We start from the raw sequence: 21,157 nt of genomic DNA, 5'->3' as shown, positions 1-21,157 counted from the left end.
ATGCTGAGGAGTGAGATAGGAGGTAGTTGTGGGAGACGCTGAGGAGTGAGACAGTAGGTAGTTGTGGGAGACGCTGAAGAGTGAGACAGTAGGTAGTTGCAGGTTGTGTGAAGCCTATGACACGTTGGGCAAGTCACTTGAAATGATGATGACGGTAATGATGATGACGGTAATGATGATGATGGTAATGGTTAAGAGGATGATAATAGTGATTAGGTTGTTTCCATCCCCTACAAAACACACACACACAGCCAATACCAGGTCTATTGTGTGTTGTTGGGATTGTGGTGATTTCCTTCTGTCTCTGTCTGTGTGAGGTATTTAATAGCACCTGGTGATGGCTATTGCTGGGAGCTCTCAACGTGGGGTATCCCATTACACACCACCCTCCTCTCCCTCCCTGACACACAGCCATTCACAGGATCATTTGAATGGCATTTCATTTCCGGCAGATCTGGCATCAGCTCGAGATTTTAGGGAAGGAAAAACATCTTACGTGTAACAGCGTTTCCACTTAATTTCTGCTGCTCCATAGAGAGAAGCAACAGTGGCAGCTGCATTGCAGTCGGAGCCCAGTTACGAGGAGGCCGCCGGACTCACACCAGACAGCTATTAGACCTAATTACAGCTGTCATCATTCTATTTACTCTGAGAACAGAGAGGGATAAACCTTCTGTACTGTATGAGCCCACTAAGTCCCTTTTAATACCAGTGGGTAGAGTGGTTGTAGCTTTGATAGCAACATGAGTGATTAACATTTGGATCTTTTGGATTTTGAATCCGTTTCCCCTCCATTAAAATGGTCCCTCTTACGTCACTGCCAGCACTTTGAATATCAGCTTCTAACCCGTTAACGGCCCTGTTTGAGGGAGTCTCTACCGACTGGAAACAGAGAGAGAGGGAAAACCCGCCACCATCCCACATCCTCCCAGCTCTGCAGCCTGTCCGTGCCGCCTGCTGATGTGGCCTGGTGGCAGGGTTGAGGCAGCTGTCCATAGTGGCTTGGTGGCAGGGTTGAGTCAGCTACCCTAAGTGGCCTGGTGTCAGGGTTGAGTCAGCTACCCTAAGTGACCTGGTGTCAGGGTTGAGTCAGCTACCCTAAGTGGCCTGGGGCATGGTTAAGTCAGCTGTCCTCAGTGGCCTGGTGGCAGGGTTGAGGCAGCTGTCCCTAGTGGCCTGGTGGCAGGGTTGAGTCAGCTGGCCTTAGTGACCTGGTGTCAGGGTTGAGTCAGCTAGCCTTAGTGGCCTCGGGCATGGTTGAGTCAGCTGGCCTTACTGGCCTGGGGCATGGTTGAGTCAGCTGGCCTTGGTGGCCTGGTGGCATGGTTGAGTCAGCTGGCCTTGGTGGCCTGGTGGCATGGCGGTGGCAGCAGGGTGGCGGTGCTGGCAGCAGCAGCGGTGGTGACAGGGGGTGGCTGGCCCCTCCAACAGCGAGGTGACACTCTGGACAGCAGCACCCTGGGAACCACTAACCGGAGTTGACAACACCATCCCTGCATGACCCCGGCCCTCTGCTCTAGACCCAGCTAGCCACAGTCTCTGGCGCAGCCCTAGAAGCAGCCACAGCCTCTGTGCCAGCACTAGTACACTCCCCTGTGGTTAGCTGTTGTGAGAACGCCCCCCTTGCCCAATACAGTCATGTGGCTCACCATGTTGAATGTGTTGCTCGGTTTTTGTGAGGAGGTTTAGGGGTCAGTGCTCTCTCTCCCCTTGGTCCGCTGGCAGGAAATGGTAGTGTCTGACTCCTCCCTGTCTAGACAGCGTGATCATAGAACCCATGCCTGGGGAACACTCTTCATTTTTACCTCCCAGCAGCCCTCACATCTCTGCCAGCTGAAGAGGGACAAGCACTGGGTCAGTGGGAATGAGGCAAAGCCAGGTGGTTCCTCACTGTAGGGGCACTTCTCATAGCCTGGTGGTTATTCACTGTTGGGGCACTTCTCATAGCCTGGTGGTTATTCACTGTTGGGGCATTTCTCATAGCCTGGTGGTTATTCACTGTTGGGGCATTTCTCATAGCCTGGTGGTTATTTACTGTTGGGGCATTTCTCATAGCCTGGTGGTTATTCACTGTTGGGGCATTTCTCATAGCCTGGTGGTTATTCACTGTTGGGGCATTTCTCATAGCCTGGTGGTTATTCACTGTAGGGGCATTTCTCATAGCCTGGTGGTTAATAAGTGTAGGGGCTTTTCTCATAGCCTGGTGGGTCTTTCCCCTCCTTCAAAACTTCAAAAATGTCAAATAATATTACAGTACATTCTAATTCAGGCACAAGGTATTTTTAGCATAAGACAAAAGTCTGAAAACAATAACATGAGAGTTATTCACGTGTGTGGTTGTGTCCAAATTAGAATGTTTCTCTTGTAACAAGTTTCTTTTACTTATTGAGGAAGCATGTAAGAGTTAGGAATTCTTGTAAGAATTCATGTAAAAGCATGTAAGAGTTAGAATTCTTATTCTTAGCCCTTATTCTTAAGAGTGAAGAATAAGAGCTAGGCCTATTCATGTAAATTAGGTGAAGGAAGAGGTTAGGTGTAGGTTAGGTCATACTGATCACGCTGATCACACACAAACATTCCAGACGCTCTTATGTCCTTTCAGGTACTTTTAATGGGCATTAGAACATTCCTTTGCATGTGCCATTCAAAAGCATATTACACTCAAATGTATCTATAATACTCATTACTTCCACCATACTGTTCATACAGTATGTATATTTTTGCTTATATATTCTTCTTCTTAACTCTCACTACGTTGTTGTCGGGTGCGATGCCACAATAATGTCATTGTGCAGGATGACACTGTGTTGTTCGGTGCATTTGACAAATAAACGTTGAAACTTGAAAGTAGGGTAGGGGTTAGAGTTAGGGTTAGAGTTAGGGTTAGAGTTAGAGTTAGGGTAGGGGTTAGAGTTAGGGTAGGGGTTAGAGTTAGGGTTAGAGTTAGGGTTAGAGTTAGAGTTAGGGTAGGGGTTAGAGTTAGGGTAAGAGTTAGAGTTAGGGTAGGGTTAGAGTTAGGGTAGGGGTTAGGGTAAGGGTTAGAGTTAGGGTAGGGGTTAGAGTTAGGGTAGGGGTTAGAGTTAAGTTAAGGGGTTAGTGTTAGGTGTATGGGTTAGAGTTAGGGTAGGGGTTAGAGTTAGGGTAGGGTTAGAGTTACGGTAGGGGTTAGGGTAAGGGTTAGAGTTAGGGTTAGAGTTAGGGTTAGAGTTAGAGTTAGGGTAGGGGTTAGAGTTAGGGTTAGAGTTAGGGTTAGAGTTAGGGTTAGAGTTAGGGTTAGAGTTAGAGTTAGGGTAGGGGTTAGAGTTAGGGTAAGAGTTAGAGTTAGGGTAGGGTTAGAGTTAGGGTAGGGGTTAGGGTAAGGGTTAGAGTTAGGGTAGGGGTTAGAGTTAGGGTAGGGGTTAGAGTTAAGGTAAGGGGTTAGTGTTAGGTGTATGGGTTAGAGTTAGGGTAGGGGTTAGAGTTAGGGTAAGAGTTAGAGTTAGGGTAGGGTTAGAGTTAGGGTAGGGGTTAGGGTAAGGGTTAGTGTTATGTGTATGGGTTAGAGTTGGGTAGGGGTTAGAGTTAGGGTAGGGGTTAGAGTTAGGGTTAAAGTTAGGGTTAGAGTTAGGGTAGGGTTAGGGTTAGAGTTAGGGTAGGGGTTAGAGTTAGGGTAGGGGTTAGAGTTAGGGTAGGGGTTAGAGTTAGGGTAGGGGTTAGAGTTAGGGTAAGGGTTAGTGTTAGGTGTAGGTTAGGCTAAGTGTTAGTGTAATGTTAGGATTACAGGTTCAGGAAAATTGTATGTTTTGAAAATGCATGTAAATATTGTTTGTGTGTGTTGGTTTCTACTGTGCATGTTTCCATTGTGGTTGGTTGTACTGTGCATGTTTCTACTGTGGTTGGTTTTACTGTGTATGTTGCTACTGTGTGTGTTTCTACTGTATATGTTTCTACTGTGTGTTTCTACTGTATTTGTTTCAACTACGTGTTTCTACTGTGTGTTTCTACTGTATATGTTTCTACTGTATATGTTTCTACTGTATATGTTTCTACTGTGTGTTTCTACTGTGTGTTTCTACTGTGTGCTTCTGAGAGACAAGGAGCAAGAGGGAGAGAGAGGGGAGAGAAAGGGTGGGAGATAGAGAGAGAGAGGAGGTAGTTGTAAGAGACACTGAGGAGAGAGAGAGGATGGAGGTGGATGGCAACACCCCAGAGGTCAAGGGTCATACAGGTCATCAAAGCAAGTTGTTAATATCACCTCAATATTTTTGTTATTATGACAATTACATGCTTCACAGGCGAATTAAGTGATACAACATGCCAACTGGGAGTAGTTGACAGCTATTTGGAGACTCAATGCACAGAGCAATTTGCAGCAGAGGCAAACAGATTGGGTTCGGGCCACTTTGGAATGGGCCCCAGCAAGCTTGTTGGATATTTGGACGGATTCTGACGAGGCCGGCGGTTTGCTGCTCTGTAAACAGCACTGTGGAGAGTGGTAAGAAGCTGCATTTGGGCTTCATCATTGTCAGACATTTACTCTTCATATGGCGCTTGGGTTGATTCCTTGGGCTCTCTCAGTCAGAACATTGTTTAGATGTGGTCAAGCATGAGTTTAATCCAAACAGGTCAGTCATTGAATCCTTCAAATTAATTTTGTGCTTCTCCGCCCAATGGTTAATGGAGAACGGACGACTGGCAGGTAATGTAATTATTCACAGTGCTTTCCTCATTTTTAATTGTCTCCCAGCTAAATAATCAGGTAGATGTCACGCTGGATTGGCCTGCTTGGAAAGCCATCGACGTGGCTCCCTTGTTTGTAGAATCCCACTGTGTCGAATGGCACACCTGTGGTGACCCGGGACTGCCTGCTTAGAACCACAGCTCGGCTGATTGGTTGAGACAGCCTGTGACATCATCTGGCTTAGAGAAGTTGATAGGTAGAGTCAGATGGTGACACCATTGATAGAGGGGGGATGAGGAAGAGAGAAAGAAAAAAAGGAAGAGACACCTGGTGTGTGTGTGTGTGTTTGTTTGTGTGTTTGTTTGTTTGGGCGTGTGCTCGGCAGATGTGTGAGCGCAGGCAGATGATCCCATGTGACAGTCGGAAACAGCCTGGCAGAGCGGAGCGGGCAGAGTGGCAGTGGGTGGGCAGCCATGGAGGCGTGACGAACAACAAAAGCATTTGCCACCACAGAGGACGTGTTAACAACCAGCCAGACATTTGCCAACATTTGTCACCAGAAAACCAGCTTATTGGCTCTCACTGTAGAAGCAATGCTATGCATATGGGCAGTTCATCACGATATACCGCTGTACGCTTTTCCCGCCATATCGTGTGTTAACAACCACTGGAATGCGTACTTGTAACAGAACCTGTGAGGTTTTCTTTATGTTCAGCTGTTTCAACCATTTGAACAGTATTTCCATTATTGACCAAGGAGACATGTTTGTCTATGGGCCAGTGAATGTGTTTGGTTTCAGGTGCCTTGTTCGCAGTGGTCGCTGTACATAAATACTGTATTACATTTTAGCCATTTAACACATGCTCTCATGCAGTTAATGCATTAATTTGAACATATCTAGATTTGAGAGCCGCATGAGTACATTGGTTCCAATGAAGATGGGTGGACTCTACCTTCCTATTGTCATGAAAACCGCATCCACCGTTTGAGGCGCAAGGACCGAGAAGACTTGGCTGAGAGTTAGTAGGCCTCGCATATGGATCGAACGAACCAAAACACTGAGTAGAGCAGAGTGCTTAGCCTGGGATATTGGGTTTGAGAATAGCCTGGAAATTAGGAGGGACAGACCGACAGAGGTACCTCAGCTGGTGTGTACCAGGTATCCCAACAGCCACCGGGAGGTGGGTGGGTGATGTCTCTCGGCTGGAGAGCTGTTGTGATGTGTTTAAAACTGACATCATCAACACAAACACATCCACCTGGACTTCCTGCCTCTCTCCATTGCGTTCTGTCTCTTCTGTCTTTTATCAGACTATCATTCAGCAGTCTGTCAGCATTCACAGGGGGTTCCCCTTGATTCAGTCAATACTGAAATCCTCCCTGCCTGCCCTCCTCCACCCTGTTGGACTATACTAATAGACTAGTTTTAGGTTATACTAATAGACTAGTTTTAGGTTATACTAATAGACTAGTTTTAGGTTATACTAATAGACTAGTTTTAGGTTATACTAATAGACTAGTGTTTGGTTGTACTAATAGACTAGTTTTAGGTTATACTAATAGACTAGTTTTAGGTTATACTAATAGACTAGTTTTAGGTTATACTAATAGACTAGTGTTTGGTTGTACTTATAGATTAGTGCTAGTTTGTACTAATAGACTAGTGTTTGGTTGTACTAATAGGCTAGTGTCAGGTTATGCTAATAGACTAGTGCTAGTTTGTACTATTAGACTAGTGTTAGGTTATGCTAATAGACTAGTGCTAGTTTGTACTAATAGACTAGTGTTTGGTTGTACTAATAGGCTAGTGTCAGGTTATGCTAATAGACTAGTGCTAGTTTGTACTATTAGACTAGTGTTAGGTTATGCTAATAGACTAGTGCTAGTTTGTACTAATAGACTAGTGTTTCGTTGTACTAAATGGCTAGTGTTGGGTTATACTACTACTGTAGTGTTGGACTTGATGGTTTACAGCACTGTGATCCACAGCATACACTGTTCATGTCTTTATTATGTTTCTCTTATGACATTCCTCACTCACCATTGTCTCTCTTTTCTTCTGATCCAGGACCTGTCTGGCTCCATAGATGACCTCCCTACTGGGACAGATGGTGGTCACAGTTCAGCCGTCAGTGCTACAGGCTCCACTAGTAGCCAGGGGGAGCAGAGTAACCCAGCCCAGTCTCCCTTCTCACCCCATGCGTCACCCCACCTGTCTGGACGGGGCAGTGGCCCATCACCCTCTCCTGTTGGCTCCCCTGGAGGTTCGAACCAATCCAACCATTCACGCTCCGGATCTGACCCCATCTCCCCTGTCAGCGGCCCGGCCACAGTACCAGGTAAACCACATCTCCCCTGACCACGGCACAGCCACAATACCAGGTAAACCCCATATCCCCTGTCAGGGGCCAAGACACAGTACCAGGTAAACCACATCTCCCCTGACCACGGCACAGCCACAGTACCAGGTAAACCCCATCTCCCCTGTCAGCGGCCCGGCCACAATACCAGGTAAACCCCATATCCCCTGTCAGGGGCCAAGACACAGTACCAGGTAAACCACATCTCCCCTGACCACGGCACAGCCACAATACCAGGTAAACCCCATCTCCCCTGACCATGGCCCAGCCACAATACCAGGTAAACCCCATATCCCCTGTCAGGGGCCAAGACACAGTACCAGGTAAACCCCATCTCCCCTGCCAGCGGTCCAGACACAGTGCCAGGTAAACCCTATATCCCCTGCCAGCAGCCCAGACACAGTGCCAGGTAAACCCCATCTCACCTGTCAGGGGCCAAGACACGGTACCAGGTAAACCCCATATCCCCTGTCAGGGGCCAAGACACAGTACCAGGTAAACCCCATCTCCCCTGCCAGCGGTCCAGACACAGTGCCAGGTAAACCCTATATCCCCTGCCAGCAGCCCAGACACAGTACCAGGTAAACCCCATCTCCCCTGCCAGCGGCCCAGACACAGTGCCAGGTAAACCCCATCTCCCCTGTCAGCGGCCCAGACTCAGTACCAGGTAAACCCCATCTCCCCTCTCAGCGGCCCAGACACAGTACCAGGTAAACCCCATCTCCCCTGTCAGCGACCCAGACACCATAGCAGGTGAACCCACAAAGTTCTTCACAGAGCAATCCCAGAACCTCCTTCAGGTCATCAACTCTGTTTCTCTATTTAACTCCTCTGGTCTGTCTGTTCTAGTATCATGTTCTGTTATTATTTTCCTGCTGGAAAATATGATCAGATCTACAGCAGTGAACATGTCAACATAACCCATTTGGCTGACCAATATAGTTTCACTTCTGCCCTTTCTATTAAAAAGTATTAGTTTTCATTTACAGATACAGATGGCTGCTATTGGCATTGATATTCCTATAGAAACAAAAAGCAAGAAAATAAGAAAATAGGACAATAGGCAATTTCCATGTGTGAGCAGTCGGGGTTGAGGAATAGTGGAGCGTTAGTCGAGATAAACAGTGAAGTAATGAATGGGAATGTGTTGGACAGGCCTTTGACAGGTCAGAGTGACACACGACTCTGAGATGTGGACGTGACTCCGCCTGCCCTTCGCACCCGTAACGTCCGTTCCCAGCCTTTGCTGCTCTTCCTGATTGGGGCCTGACCGACACGTCAGTGACTCTCAGATCTGTCAGTCACACTGACAAGGCGGGACAAATGCTTGAGTGAGCTTCTGAGGCCAGCGAGTTGTTTCAGGCGGACCGAGCGTGTGCAGGAGTGATTGACACTAATGAAAAAGTGGGACAGCCGCTCCCAAAGACCACGCGGTGAAATCCGTTTTGAGATGGCGGGGCGGGAGGCAGATCTCATCAGAAGGATGGATGGGATTAATAGAGTGTATATAAACTAAGTCATTCTCATCCTGGTAACAGCAGTTGTGGTATTAGACTAATACTAATTAGACACACCAGCAGCAGGCATTTGAGGGAGAGAAACCCTGTGTCACCAAGTGTCATCATTTCGACAACTCAGTTGTTACTGTCTGGTTGCCTTTCTTTAAATAGCACGTTATGACATTTTATCTTATGAACGACTGGTTACATCTAGCACGTTATGTGTGATATATCAACCTGACCACCTTCCCAATATCTCTATGGCCATGTTCGACAGGACCAAAACTGCAATGCAGCATGGGTAAATTGCCACTGACTGCCTGATCTGTAAATAATATCGAGTGGTTGTTTATACAATGTGATTTGTAGATCAGTCAGTTGACGCTTGCCCGCAGTCGTTCTCACCACGCTGGCCACGGCCTGCATCTGTGCATGAGGATATCTATAGCTGCCCCTAACCCTTGGCTCTGAGTCCTACCTTCACTTGGGTATCATATAGCTGGTACAGAGTGTCAAGGTCCAGTCCGCTGTCCTGCGACGGCAGTGGCACCACGCTTTGCTGCTGACCGGGATGGCACTGTACTGTGACCGTGATGTGACCGTGGCTGTGGTTTATCGCTCTCAGACAGCGGCTGTCAGGCTTGCCTCAGTTACCGGGGCGACGCACGTCACATGGCCCAGTGCTCACGGAAACCTGTCACCCCTGACAACGGTCAGAGGAGAGCAATTCCACATTGTCAGCTTTCACCTGGCTGTCTCACGCGCCGCGTCTCACACACACAGACACGCACACAAACAGATGCGCACACACACCCACACAAACACACACACCAAGAGCCTGGCAGTTGTAGACAGTACAGACTGAAAGGTGTGTTAGCAGGCCCATAGATATACAGTACATATATTATGTTGGAGTTGGAAAGCCTCAGGTTCCCTCAATATAATGCTCTTTCTTTATTCTTTTTCCTTAATCTCTTTTTTCCCTTTTACTCTATCCCATCTCCCTCTCCTTCTTTCGTTATGTCTCTCCCCCCTCCCTCTCTGTTTTTTTTTGCAGTTTAATCATTTAAAAGACGCTCTTATCCAGAGTGACTTACATTCTTCTCTCCCATTTTGCCTCTCTTTCTTCCCCTCTTCTTCTCTCTCTCTACCGTTGTCTATGTCCCAAAGTCCCTCTCTTTCTCTGTCTCCTTTACTGCCTCCTTCACTTTCTCTGTCTCTGTCCTTTTTCTCTCTCCCTCTAACTCTGTCCCTGTCATTTCATAGAATATAGAGTATCTGGGTTAGCCTGGTATTTGGATTCTCCTCAAGCCAGGAGACACATACGGCAAATTGATTTTCTTGTTTTGCTAGATTTGTGACAGTCAAGCAGAAATCACATTGCTCAGCCCCAATGTCTCTAAACCAATTCGGAGCACCTCGCATTTCTTGGCTTTGGGGACGCAAACGGCATTACTCTCATCCGCATGCCAGGCAGAATGGGATGCGCGTTAAGAAAATCCATCAGTCGTTCTGAGCGCACTCAGTGCACTGTGAAAGGAGAGGAGGAGAGGCAGTGGGGCTTTGCTTGACACCCAGCGTTCAGTCACTGAACAATGCCTCGGTTTCCCTGCCTACTGCTGGTGATGAAATTCTCTCATGTCAACGCTGAGGAGTGAATGGTGATGTGGCTACTGATCACCACTGTGATTCTATTAGCTGTGATGATCTGTTGGTCTGGTTGGCTAACAGACCGTGTCCACCTTATTGATTGTCACTTCCTGTTCATTCTGATCACCATGGAGATAAATCCCTGGGTGTATGTGGACCGCAGGGACTGACTGATGACACTGTCCTTTGACCTCTATTGTAGTAGTATCCCGATACAGGGACGCATGTGTGTGTGTGTGTTTGTGTGTGTGTATGTGTGTGGTTGTCTATAAAGACTGCAGGAGATCCACTTATTTTGTGCTGCTGATAATGGACACAGACCACATCCTTACTCCCCTATGGCACAACACTGGTTGAGCCGCCTGCTGTAGAAAATCACAAACGCCTGTCTCCCTTTCACTCATTCTCATCCAAGGTCCATCAAGGTCCATTTAACATGGCCACGGCCCGCTCAATCCCTCCCTCCAGCCCTCCTCCTCCTTATTTTCTTCTAAAGACGTGATTGAAGCTTTCTGACGAGCGCTTGGAGAGTAAGCTGTTTATCTGCGCCCGCTTGATGTGCTTCCAGGGCTAGAGGAGCGCTGAAAGGTCAGGGCGAGTCACGTAGCGAGAGAGAGAGCGTCTCCGGATGGAGAGGGAGTGAAAGCCTGCCGGGTCTGGTATGAGTACAGCCCAAAGAACCCCCTCCGCACCCTGCCCCCATGAAGATGTTGGAGCAAAAACACTTGACGGACTGGCTTCAGTGAGGTCTGCAAAGATCAAGTGAAGGGTTGTTAATGACACAATTTGCATCATATTTTCAATTCAACTGAGCGTCCATGTTGGCTCAATCACTCATACATTTACATTTAAGTCAGTTAGCAGAGCGACTAAGCGACACTAAGTAGTGAGTGTGTTTCATAACCCCCCCACCCCCCCGCAGCAGAACATGGCACTGCAGATGTGCTCTGTGTGTTAGATGTTAAAGTTACCCCATGTGTTTCGGCTGGGAACGCCACAGTGGCAGTTCATCAGGGGCTATGCGTGCGTGGAACACTGCCTCTGGTCGATCCTCTCGTCAGCCTACCTCTTCTCCCCGTCCTTCACTCTCTTTTATCTCCCTCCCCTTCCTGTGTCTCTCCCCCTGCTCCGCGGCCCTCTGGCGTTGGAGCTCTGGCCCTCATGACGTTTGGAGCTGCAGCCCTCTGGATAACCTGCCTGTTAAAAGGAGAATCAAAAAGCCAGCTTGCTGCGTCGGCCCATTCAGACAAATCCCACTCTGACTGGCTGAGTGGAACCCGGAGCAGTTTGCTCTATTATTCTCCTGCAGCAGGCAGCCCAGAACACTGGCTTGAACGATGTGCCCCCCCCCCCCACACACACACACACACCACCCCCCATTTTAGCTTAAGCTGCACTTTTCCGCCCCTTGCCCTACCATCTCCAGCCTAGCTCAGCTCAAGCGCTAGGTCTATAATGAGGTCCGTAGGAGAGTGTTTCCCCTGCCCTAGCACATTCCCATGTCCCCCACAGGAAGCAGTAACTCACGTTAGCCGCTTGCCCCAGGTTGGAAAATCATTGACTTATGCTCATTGAGATCTAAACCACCATTATTCAGAACCCGCTGTTTACAGCTTACAGCCCCAAAAGACATAGTAGCATTTACCTTGCCGGTGTGTGTGTGTGTGTGTGTGAGAGTGTGTGTGAGAGTGTGCCTGCAGGGTGTATTCCACCAACCTGAGATGCTGCTGAACCAGCTCTTCTCCTTATTTTCCTGTCAGTCCATTAGCACTCAGCACGATTGCTTCACTTACTCAGAATGCCTTCTGCTCATCCTAATGTGTGTATGTTTGTGTGTGTGTGTGCCTCTCTTTCATCATCAATTAAATTGCTTTTATTTTCTCAGTGGGTCCGAGCTGACGTGAATCTGCATGGGATTCGCTGTGCTCAGAGGCTTAATATTGCCAACCTGAAAACAGAGATGAATATGGCCATGAGTACTCTAGTACGTCTTTGAACTATTCAGCAGCATTTGTGTTTGAAACCCTTCAAAAAAAAGCTTCAAAGATGAATCCTCTGTCTTCAAAGGGTCTTGCGTTGCCCTAACAATCCTAGCCGAGGAATATTTGAAAGTTTATTGGGTTTTAGCACTAGTATTATCTCAAAACGCGTGAACTCCATTGCTTTTTGGCTCTCACTTTGTATTGTGGGAAAAGTTCAAATGACTGTACTTGTTAAACGCTTTAAAATGGAAATTACAATAATGTTATTTTACTCCTGAACAACTTCAAAGACACTTGGTTCTAATTTAGGATATCTTTTTTACCACCAGTGGTGGGTTTCAAACAAGACACTTATTTCCTCTCCAACTTTAGCAATGAGCAACAGCATCTTGATACTGCTAAGTTCCTCCAGAATCTGAATTAAAGCTGTTCATTTACGCCGTGTGTGTTTCCTCGCATGTGTGTGTATGGGTGTGGGTGTGTGTGTGTGTGTGTGTGTGCATTGACTAGGTCCTCAGCGTGGGCTGTAGTTGAGGTGTAAATTGCTTGTAGTGGTGTTTGAGCAAGCCCACCGACAGGCATAGCAAGCCGTCCAGAGTGCTCCACCTGATTGACAGAAACGCTAATTGTGTTCTGGAGCAGCTATGGGACTTCATACACCCCCAACACTCAACATGTCTTCTAGTGCTTGTAGAAATACAGAATTAGCCCTGTTGTGGGAAGAAGCCTCCGACTGTCCTGTCCTCCAGGTCCCGAGTCAGTTTGGGTGAGCGCTGACAAACACCTGAACAACCACCCTGATGTTGCCAGACACTGGTAATAAAGACGCTGGGTTTGAGTGGCGGAGGGATGTGGGATTAAGGAAAATCCTGCTGACATTTAAACCGGCTTCTCTCTGCAGCGCTGAGCTGTAAGAAGCTGAGCAGAAGAGCCTCCTCCTGATCGTTGAATTATTAATCAGACTCAGTCTTAAACGTGCTGCCAGGCCGTGCTATAGTGTCTGTTTGTTTTATCCACAGCTAATTATTTAATGGGGCTCATTAAAGCTAAGGTGGAGAGCAGGAGAGAACCACTGTAGAGAGGAGGTGGTTCGTGGACGTGAATTTGACTGTTCTTATCGGCTTCTCTGTTCGGTCCCTTTCTCACTCCCTCTTCTGTTTTCTAATTTCCCTTCCGTGCTCTCACCTCTTCTCCTCCTCTTCTAACCTGTTCTCTTCCTCTTCTTCACATGATGCAATCCACCAGCCTCGGCTCCCTCTCCAGTAATCTCTTCACCAGTGCCATCACACAAACAAACACACACACACACACACACAGACCTCTCACTATACATGGCCTCACTCCACCTATCACACACACACACACACCCTCAGGCCTGCCTGGCTGGGAGAGATGGGTGAGAAGGATTTATTTGCGGAGGGTGTGTGGTCGTGGTTCCTCGGGGCTGTAAATGGTGATAACATGCCTCCTGCTGAGACAGCCCGAAGCCCCCTCTCCAGGAACATGTTCCCAGTGTGGTGACATGCCTTAGGGGCTAGGGTCTGGCCTCCCTTCTCTCCTCCATCTCCTCTGCGCACCACTCCTCTTATTCCCCTGGACACGCCGAGGTGGCGCAGGCTGAGCGGAGAGCTGTGTTGTTCTGCTGTTATTTCACTGTTAGACCTGTCTCCTCTTCTCCACCAGAACGGGGTGACACACTCGCTAATCGAATATTCTCGCTTCCGAGTGTTGCCACTGGAGCAACTCAAGTGGTGGTGGTCGCATGTGCGAATGTGTGCATGAGGGTGTCTGTGTGCGCGTGTGTGCACTGGTGATTCTGTGTGTTAGTGTTAGTGTGTGTGTGGGGTTATATATCAATGTATGTAAGTGTTAGTGTGTGGGCGGGCGGGTAGATGAAAATGTTGTTTGTGCAGTTTATGCAAAGCAATTATGTTGACTTAATTGGGTTTGTTTACGTGAAGCCACCTCCAGTCATGTATTTCAGCCCCACACAGCAACCAGCTCATCTACAGCTCCCCATCTCTCTCTTACCCTCCCCATCTCTCTCTTACCCTCCCCATCTCTCTCTCCCCCTTTCTCTTTTTCTCCTCCTCTCACCGTTGTCTCTTTTTCTTCTCTCTGTCTTTACTTGACACCTCTTTTTCTGCCCCTCTTTCCCGTTCTCCTTCACTCTCCATCTCACACCTCCTTGTATATCCCTTCCTCATTTCTCCCTACCTCATTTCTGTGTCCCACTCACTTCTCCCTTTCTGCCTTTCTTTCTCCTCTCTCCCTCCTTGTCTTTCCATTTCTTCATCGCCCTCCCTCTCCCCTCTCCCCACTGTCCCTTTTCTCTTTCCCCCCACATATTTAACAGAGAAGAGGGGGAAATGTTTCTGGCTGGAGGATGGACGATTCTGTACTCTTTGTTTGGTTCATATAAATATACTGCATGGGCATGTCATATGCATAGGAGAGCATTGCCCACGGGATCAATATGTTCTGTTTTTTTCCCAAGATTCTCTGGAAAATTCCTATTCCATTCGTAAATTACATAATGAGTAAGAGAGAGGCGTGCCTTACTTGACCTGTTGACCTTTGTATGAGGCAGATCAATCCATTAATCAGTCCTGCTCGTCTGTAGTAGATTTCTGTGCTACAAGAGGAACATCTGTGATCAATGAACCTTTAGCGGTGTGTTTAGAATGGTTCTTAGACGGGCCCCCCCCCCCCCCCCCTCCGTGGGCACCCACTACATTTGCCAAGGCACATTAAAACAATATCCCACACCACTTTAGGAGAGGAAACAAACTGCAGCAAACAAAACAGAGGAGAACAAACGTAGAAAGTGGATGATGTTTAACAAAGGTGTTCTCACAGCATCTGTTTTGCCATCAGAGGCAATTGGCCATATATCAGATGGCCCGGCCCAGGTGATCCAGTCTGTCAAACGAGGGGGACAGGTCCAACACATCCAACAACAATGAGTCCAATTAGTGTGCAAAACAGAACCAACCTGTATATCTAAAAGGATTGAATAGATAGAAGAACCAAAGCCTTTTTTGCGATTAAGGATTGCATTAATTATGCTTCCAACGAGGGTGACACATTGCCCAAGCTACTGGTTTATGCTCCCTGTATGAGAATTAATTTAGATATGGACTCAAACAGCCATCCATTTAATATGAACACACATTAATTAGGTTTGTGGTTATGTTCTTCATCTTTTTTTTAAGCTAGGAAAATCCATTGATTGGATAACCCCACGTAATTATGACAAGTGGATATGAGGCAATAACATTCTGAAAAGTAATCTATTGTACCAATAAAATATTTCCTTTTTTTTCTTTTTTGCTCTCATCCGACCTTGGGATTTGTGGAAGGATGGTGGATCCATTCAAACCAAACCTTTCTTTTTTTAAGATTAAAATGAAGAATGAATGTGTATTTTTTAGAGATAGGGAGGATTTACAGTAAAGAATGATGTTCATTTGAATTGGTTACTTTAATGTCAGGTTGAAATGATGTAGTATTTGTAAGTATTGTATTGTATTTTGATCATTAGATGGCCTACTCTATGTATGTTTTCAATGTCAAGAACCATTTTGGAAACACATTTTAATGAATATTTTGTAATGCTGTACACTGGGAACATTATAAATACACTCACCTAAAGAATTATTAGGAACACCTGTTCAATTTCTCATTAATGCAGTTGCTTCAATGAATTTAGGGGTGTGGTCCTGGTCAAGACAATCTCCTGAACTCCATACTGAATGTCAGAATGGGAAAGAAAGGTGATTTAAGCAATTTTGAGCTTGGCATGGTTGTTGGTGCCAGACGGGCCGGTCTGAGTATTTCACAATCTGCTCAGTTACTGGGATTTTCACGCACAACCATTTCTAGGGTTTACAAAGAATGGTGTGAAAAGGGAAAAACATCCAGTATGCGGCAGTCCTGTGGGCGAAAATGTCTTGTTGATGCTAGAGGTCAGAGGAGAATGGGCCGACTGATTCAAGCTGATAGAAGAGCAACTTTGACTGAAATAACCACTCGTTACAACTGAAGTATGCAGCAAAGCATTTGTGAAGCCACAACACGCACAACCTTGAGGCGGATGGGCTACAACAGCAGAAGACCCCACCGGGTACCACTCATCTCCACTACAAATAGGAAAAAGAGGCTACAATTTGCACAAGCTCACCAAAATTGGACAGTTGAAGACTAGAAGAATTTTGCCTGGTCTGATGAGTCTCGATTTCTGTTGAGACATTCAGATGGTAAAGTCAGAATTTGGCGTAAACAGAATGAGAACATGGATCCATCATGCCTAATTACCACTTTGCAGGCTGGTGGTGGGGGTGTAATGGTGTGGGGGATGTTTTCTTGGCCCCTTATTGCCAATTGGGCATCGTTTAAATGCCACAGCCTACCTGAGCATTGTTTCTGACCATGTCCATCCCTTTATGACCACCATGTACCCATCCTCTGATGGCTACTTCCAGCAGGATAATGCACCATGTCACAAAGCTTGAATCATTTCAGATTGGTTTCTTGAACATGACAATGTACTGAAATGGCCCCCACAGTCACCAGATCTCAACCCAAAAAAGCATCTTTGGGATGTGGTGGAACGGGAGCTTTGTGCCCTGGATGTGCATCCCACTAATCTCCATCAACTGCAAGATGCTATCCTACCAATATGGGCCAACATTTCTAAAGAATGCTTTCAGCACCTTTTTGAGTCAATGCCACATAGAATTAAGGCAGTTCTGAAGGCGAAAGGGGGTCAAACACAGTATTAGTATGGTGTTCCTAATAATCCTTTAGGTGAGTGTATATCTTTTGTCTTAATGACATTTAATGAATTTCACAATTGACAGTGTAGTTGAACTTCCTGCCTGGTTTTTAAGTGTTGTGGCACTGAAACATCCTTAGAGTGTGTCTCAGCGTATTCTGTTCACTTTGTTTCCGTACAGGGCCCCAGATGGCCCTCCAGACCCCTGGCAAGGTGCCGGATGGGCCCCACCCCCACTTGATCCAGTCCCCCATGTCTCAGGAAAGGGGTGAGTATGACCACCAAGTCTGTGTGCATGTGGGTGCCCATGTTTACATTTGTGTGTGTCTCTTGTGTATCATATGGTAATTGGAGCATTCCCTTCGGTTATGGCCCACCTGTTTAGATCAGCATGGTGGGTCCTGGCTGATTGGAACCAGAATTCACTGGATTCTGGCTGATGGGTCTGGGGACAGTATGTGTGCCGGTGTTTCACAGTGGCAAATTGGCAGTGTTTCCCAACACTCTGTGGGAACTCACTGAACTGGTAGACAAAGGCAGGATGTGATGTCATGTTACCAGTGCTACTGAGGTCTCTATACCTGACCTTTTGGCCAGTGCAGAGGGCTTTATACCTGGCCTGCTAGTAGATACTGAAGACTCTATACCTGACCTTTTGGCCAGTGCAGAGAGCTTTATATCCGGCCTATTAGCAGGGTTCAATACCTGGCCTGCTAAATGGTACTAAGGGCTCTTTGTCTGGCCCGTTAGAAGGGCTCTAAACCTGGCCGTGTACTGAGGGCTCTATATCTGGTTGTCTATTAGGTACTGAGGGCTCTATATCTGGTTGTCTATTAGGTACTGAGGGCTCTATATCTGGTTGGCTATTAGGTACTGAGGGCTCTATATCTGGCCTGTTAGAAGGGCTCAATATCTTGTCTGTTTGTAGGGTTTTATATCTGTCCTGTTAGTAGGTACATGCTTGGCATTGTATACTGGATTATACATAGACCCACGTAGGCGCACACACACACACACACATTCCCATTGCTCCTCTTGTTCCCAGCATGCATGTTAGCCAGTGAGTCAGTGAACCAGTGAGTCAGTGAACCAGTGAACGGTGGCCCAGCTCAGCAGGTATAGAACAAATACTCCCCCCGACAGGTTCCCAGGGAGGAGCTGGTGGAGAGGTAATGTATTACTGGGTCAGCTGTGAAAGCAGGTCATGGGAACAGTCCGTGGTCTGGCAATCAGTAAACCCTGTGTTCCCAACATGTGAAAACACTTCTGACTTTCTGAGTTGATTCATTATAGTAGCGGAATACATTCTGGTCATTAACGTGATTGAAAAGGCGGACAACACGCTGTGTGCCACATCAAATGAACGGTCGCTGATTGAGGCTTCCGCTAAACATCTTTCCACAGTGACCAATAATCAGCTGAAAAATGAATGTCTTGAATGAGACAAATAACCCCCACTGATATTGATTTGGACCGTGTTAAACAGCACCGGACCTGTAGGTTTTGTGCAGAAGCAGGAATGATGAATGGCATTAACACAGAGTCCAGTGCTTACAGCTTGGAAAGGACCAGTTAACATCTGACAGAGAGGGGGAGAGGCTCGGGTGGGGAGCAAGGCGATGCTGTTACACCTGTTTTACATGAAACATCAAATAAACATAAATGTAATGCTGTGCTCTGGCTCCCACTGACCCGGGAAGCCCAGTTGTTAACATAATGCTGTTTAGAATATATGATTAAATCCCATGGTTCAAGTGCCCACTCCTAAGAGCCTCTGTCATTTCCATAAATCCCTCTGAATGTCCCTTTTCTCCCTCTGCTCTCTCTCACTCTCTCTCTCTCTCTCTCTCTCTCCCCCTCGCCCCCTCCCAATTCTGCATGTCATTGTTGTAGTCCAGCTAAGAGCCTCTGTTCTGTCTGCCAGCCTGCCTCTCTGTCTCGCTGCCTGGCTGGGAGGGGGGGGGGGGGGGGGGGGGTCCTTGAATGCGTTATTTGCTTTTAGCAACTGTCTGCACAATATTCCTCTCTCCATCCATTTTCCGGGCAATTTAGAATGCAGTATTGCACAGTGTTTTTCAGAATCCTTTACGATAATGGAAGCAAAACATTACAATAATGTTCCCCTTAAACCCACATCTCCCAGCAGCATAAGCACTTTCAGGCCTTGTCTCTCTCTCACTTTCTTTCTCCATCTCTTTCTCTCTCAGTCTCTGCACACTCTCTCTTTCTCTCTCTCTTTCTCTCTCTCAGCAGAAAAGGTAGACATGGAAAGAGACAAATGCCCTCTCATCTCCGGTCTACCAGAGCTGGCCCTGAATAGCAGTATAGCCTATCAATAGAGTGAAAGTGTGTGTGTGGGTGTGTGTGTGTGTGTGTGTACGCATGCATGCATGTGTGTGTATGAGCCAAGCCCAGCGCAGCCGATCCATTTAAAGCAAATCCCGACTATTAGACCAGCAAAGACCTCTATCTCCTCTGAGTGGCTACAGTGCCAGTGACCTTTCCCAATCCAGGCAGATTTTAGACCTTTTCTCTGGCTTCACGCTCAGGTTTAGCATGTAATGAAATGGGTTGCAGTGGTAATATTGAGGCCCTGTGAGGATCATTTCAAATGTCAATCTGAATGGTGTAGGGAAGGCGAGCTGAGAGCCTTTTTCATGAATTGAGAGCTCACAGGTTCCTGTAACAGCTTAAAATTACACAGCAGTCACGGTTAAATCGCTGTCTTATTCCCCAAGTGCAGTATAATATATGTGTGTTTTCTTTACACACACGCACACACACAGACACACACACACATATAAAAGCATAAAGCACTGTCAGTTGTCTGTGTTTGTGTGTGTGTGTGTGTGTGTGTGTCTGTGTGGGTTTGTATGTGCATGTATTGATGCTGGAAGTGGCTTTGAGTAGGAGCGTCTCCTTAATAAGTCAACTGTAAATGAAGACCTTAAAGGGGTTTGTTATAGCGATCTCCTGTTTGTCCTTTACAGGAGGAAGACGTTCATATGTTTGTCTGTTTTTCAATCAGGTCTCTAGATGTCAGAGATTGCAGAAGGGTCAGTCCCCTGTTTCACTCCTCATAAAGATGGGATATTTACCCCTTTATGGAAAGCACACCTTTGTGTGGGTTAATGTTTGTGCGTGTGTGTGTTGGTTTGTTTGTGTTTGTGTTTGTATGGTGGCAGTAAATACGTTTGTTTACATGCTCTCGGTCTTCTGTGTTTGTGTTCCAGGCTTCATGGCCAACATGCAAAGAAACCAGTCTGGCTCCCAGTTTGCACCTCCACCCCAGTCAGGCCAATCCATGTCCCCTCACCCCTCTCCTGGTCCTGGGGGACAGATGTACCCTGGGATGGCGTCTGGGACATACCCCCAGGGAGGCTCCAGTGGCCACTATGGATCCCAGGGAAACCAATACGGACCCCAAGGTAGGAGCACTAGTTCTGTTTTGATTCATCACCTGTTATAACACAGGTTAGTTAGGAACTCTGGTGAGCTCTATGTATTATCTTATTAACTGTTATAGCACAGGTTAGTTAGGAACTCTGATGAACATGTTTTGTCTTATTAACTGTTATGTCACAGGTTAGTTAGTCACTCTGGTGACACTATGTTTTATTAACTGTTATGTCACAGGTTAGTTATTCGCTCTGGTGAACACTATGTTTTATTAACTGTTAAATCACAGGTTAGTTAGTTGCTCTGGTGAGACTGTTTTATTAACTGTTATGTCACAGGTTAGTTAGTCACTCTGGTGACACTATGTTTTATTAACTGTTATGTCACAGGTTAGTTAGTTGCTCTGGTGACACTATGTTGTAACTTATCAAGTGTTAAATCACAGGTTAGTTAGTTGCTCTGGTGAGACTGTTTTATTAACTGTTATGTCACAGGTTAGTTAGTCACTCTGGTGACACTATGTTTTATTAACTGTTATGTCACAGGTTAGTTAGTTGCTCTGGTGACACTATGTTGTAACTTATCAAGTGTTAAATCACAGGTTAGTTAGGAACTCTGTTCACTAACAGCTTTGCATTGCTCACCCCCCTCCCATCTCTTTTTCTCCCGTATTTCTCTCATCTTTTCCTCTCTCTATCTTTCTATCGCTCTCTACTTTTCTGTCCCTCTACTTTATTTCTCTCTCTCTCATTATGGAACTATAGGCAAGGGTGAGCCAGAATATTCATGAAATACTTGAACTCTAGATGCCACTCCTGCCTGTTTTCAT

General features: G+C 46.6%; 1 protein-coding gene across 3 annotated transcripts in view; it reads left to right on the top strand.

The window, feature by feature from the left end:
- The window catches only part of LOC105015777 (AT-rich interactive domain-containing protein 1B), a 173,113-nt gene that overhangs the window by 121,413 nt on the left and 30,543 nt on the right, over window positions 1–21,157 (top strand). For all 3 annotated transcript variants that reach the window (XM_010879178.4, XM_020054096.3, XM_010879177.4), the window contains 3 exons: window positions 6,730–7,000; window positions 17,111–17,197; window positions 20,163–20,357. In XM_010879178.4, coding sequence (XP_010877480.3) covers window positions 6,730–7,000; window positions 17,111–17,197; window positions 20,163–20,357 — 553 coding nt within the window. The remainder of the gene's footprint in view (window positions 1–6,729; window positions 7,001–17,110; window positions 17,198–20,162; window positions 20,358–21,157) is intronic.

The sequence above is a fragment of the Esox lucius genome, chromosome 15 (genome assembly GCF_011004845.1).
Source record: "Esox lucius isolate fEsoLuc1 chromosome 15, fEsoLuc1.pri, whole genome shotgun sequence".
Taxonomy (NCBI): domain Eukaryota; kingdom Metazoa; phylum Chordata; class Actinopteri; order Esociformes; family Esocidae; genus Esox; species Esox lucius.
Note: the sequence above shows the minus strand (reverse complement) of the source record. Positions and strands in the feature narration are given on the sequence as shown.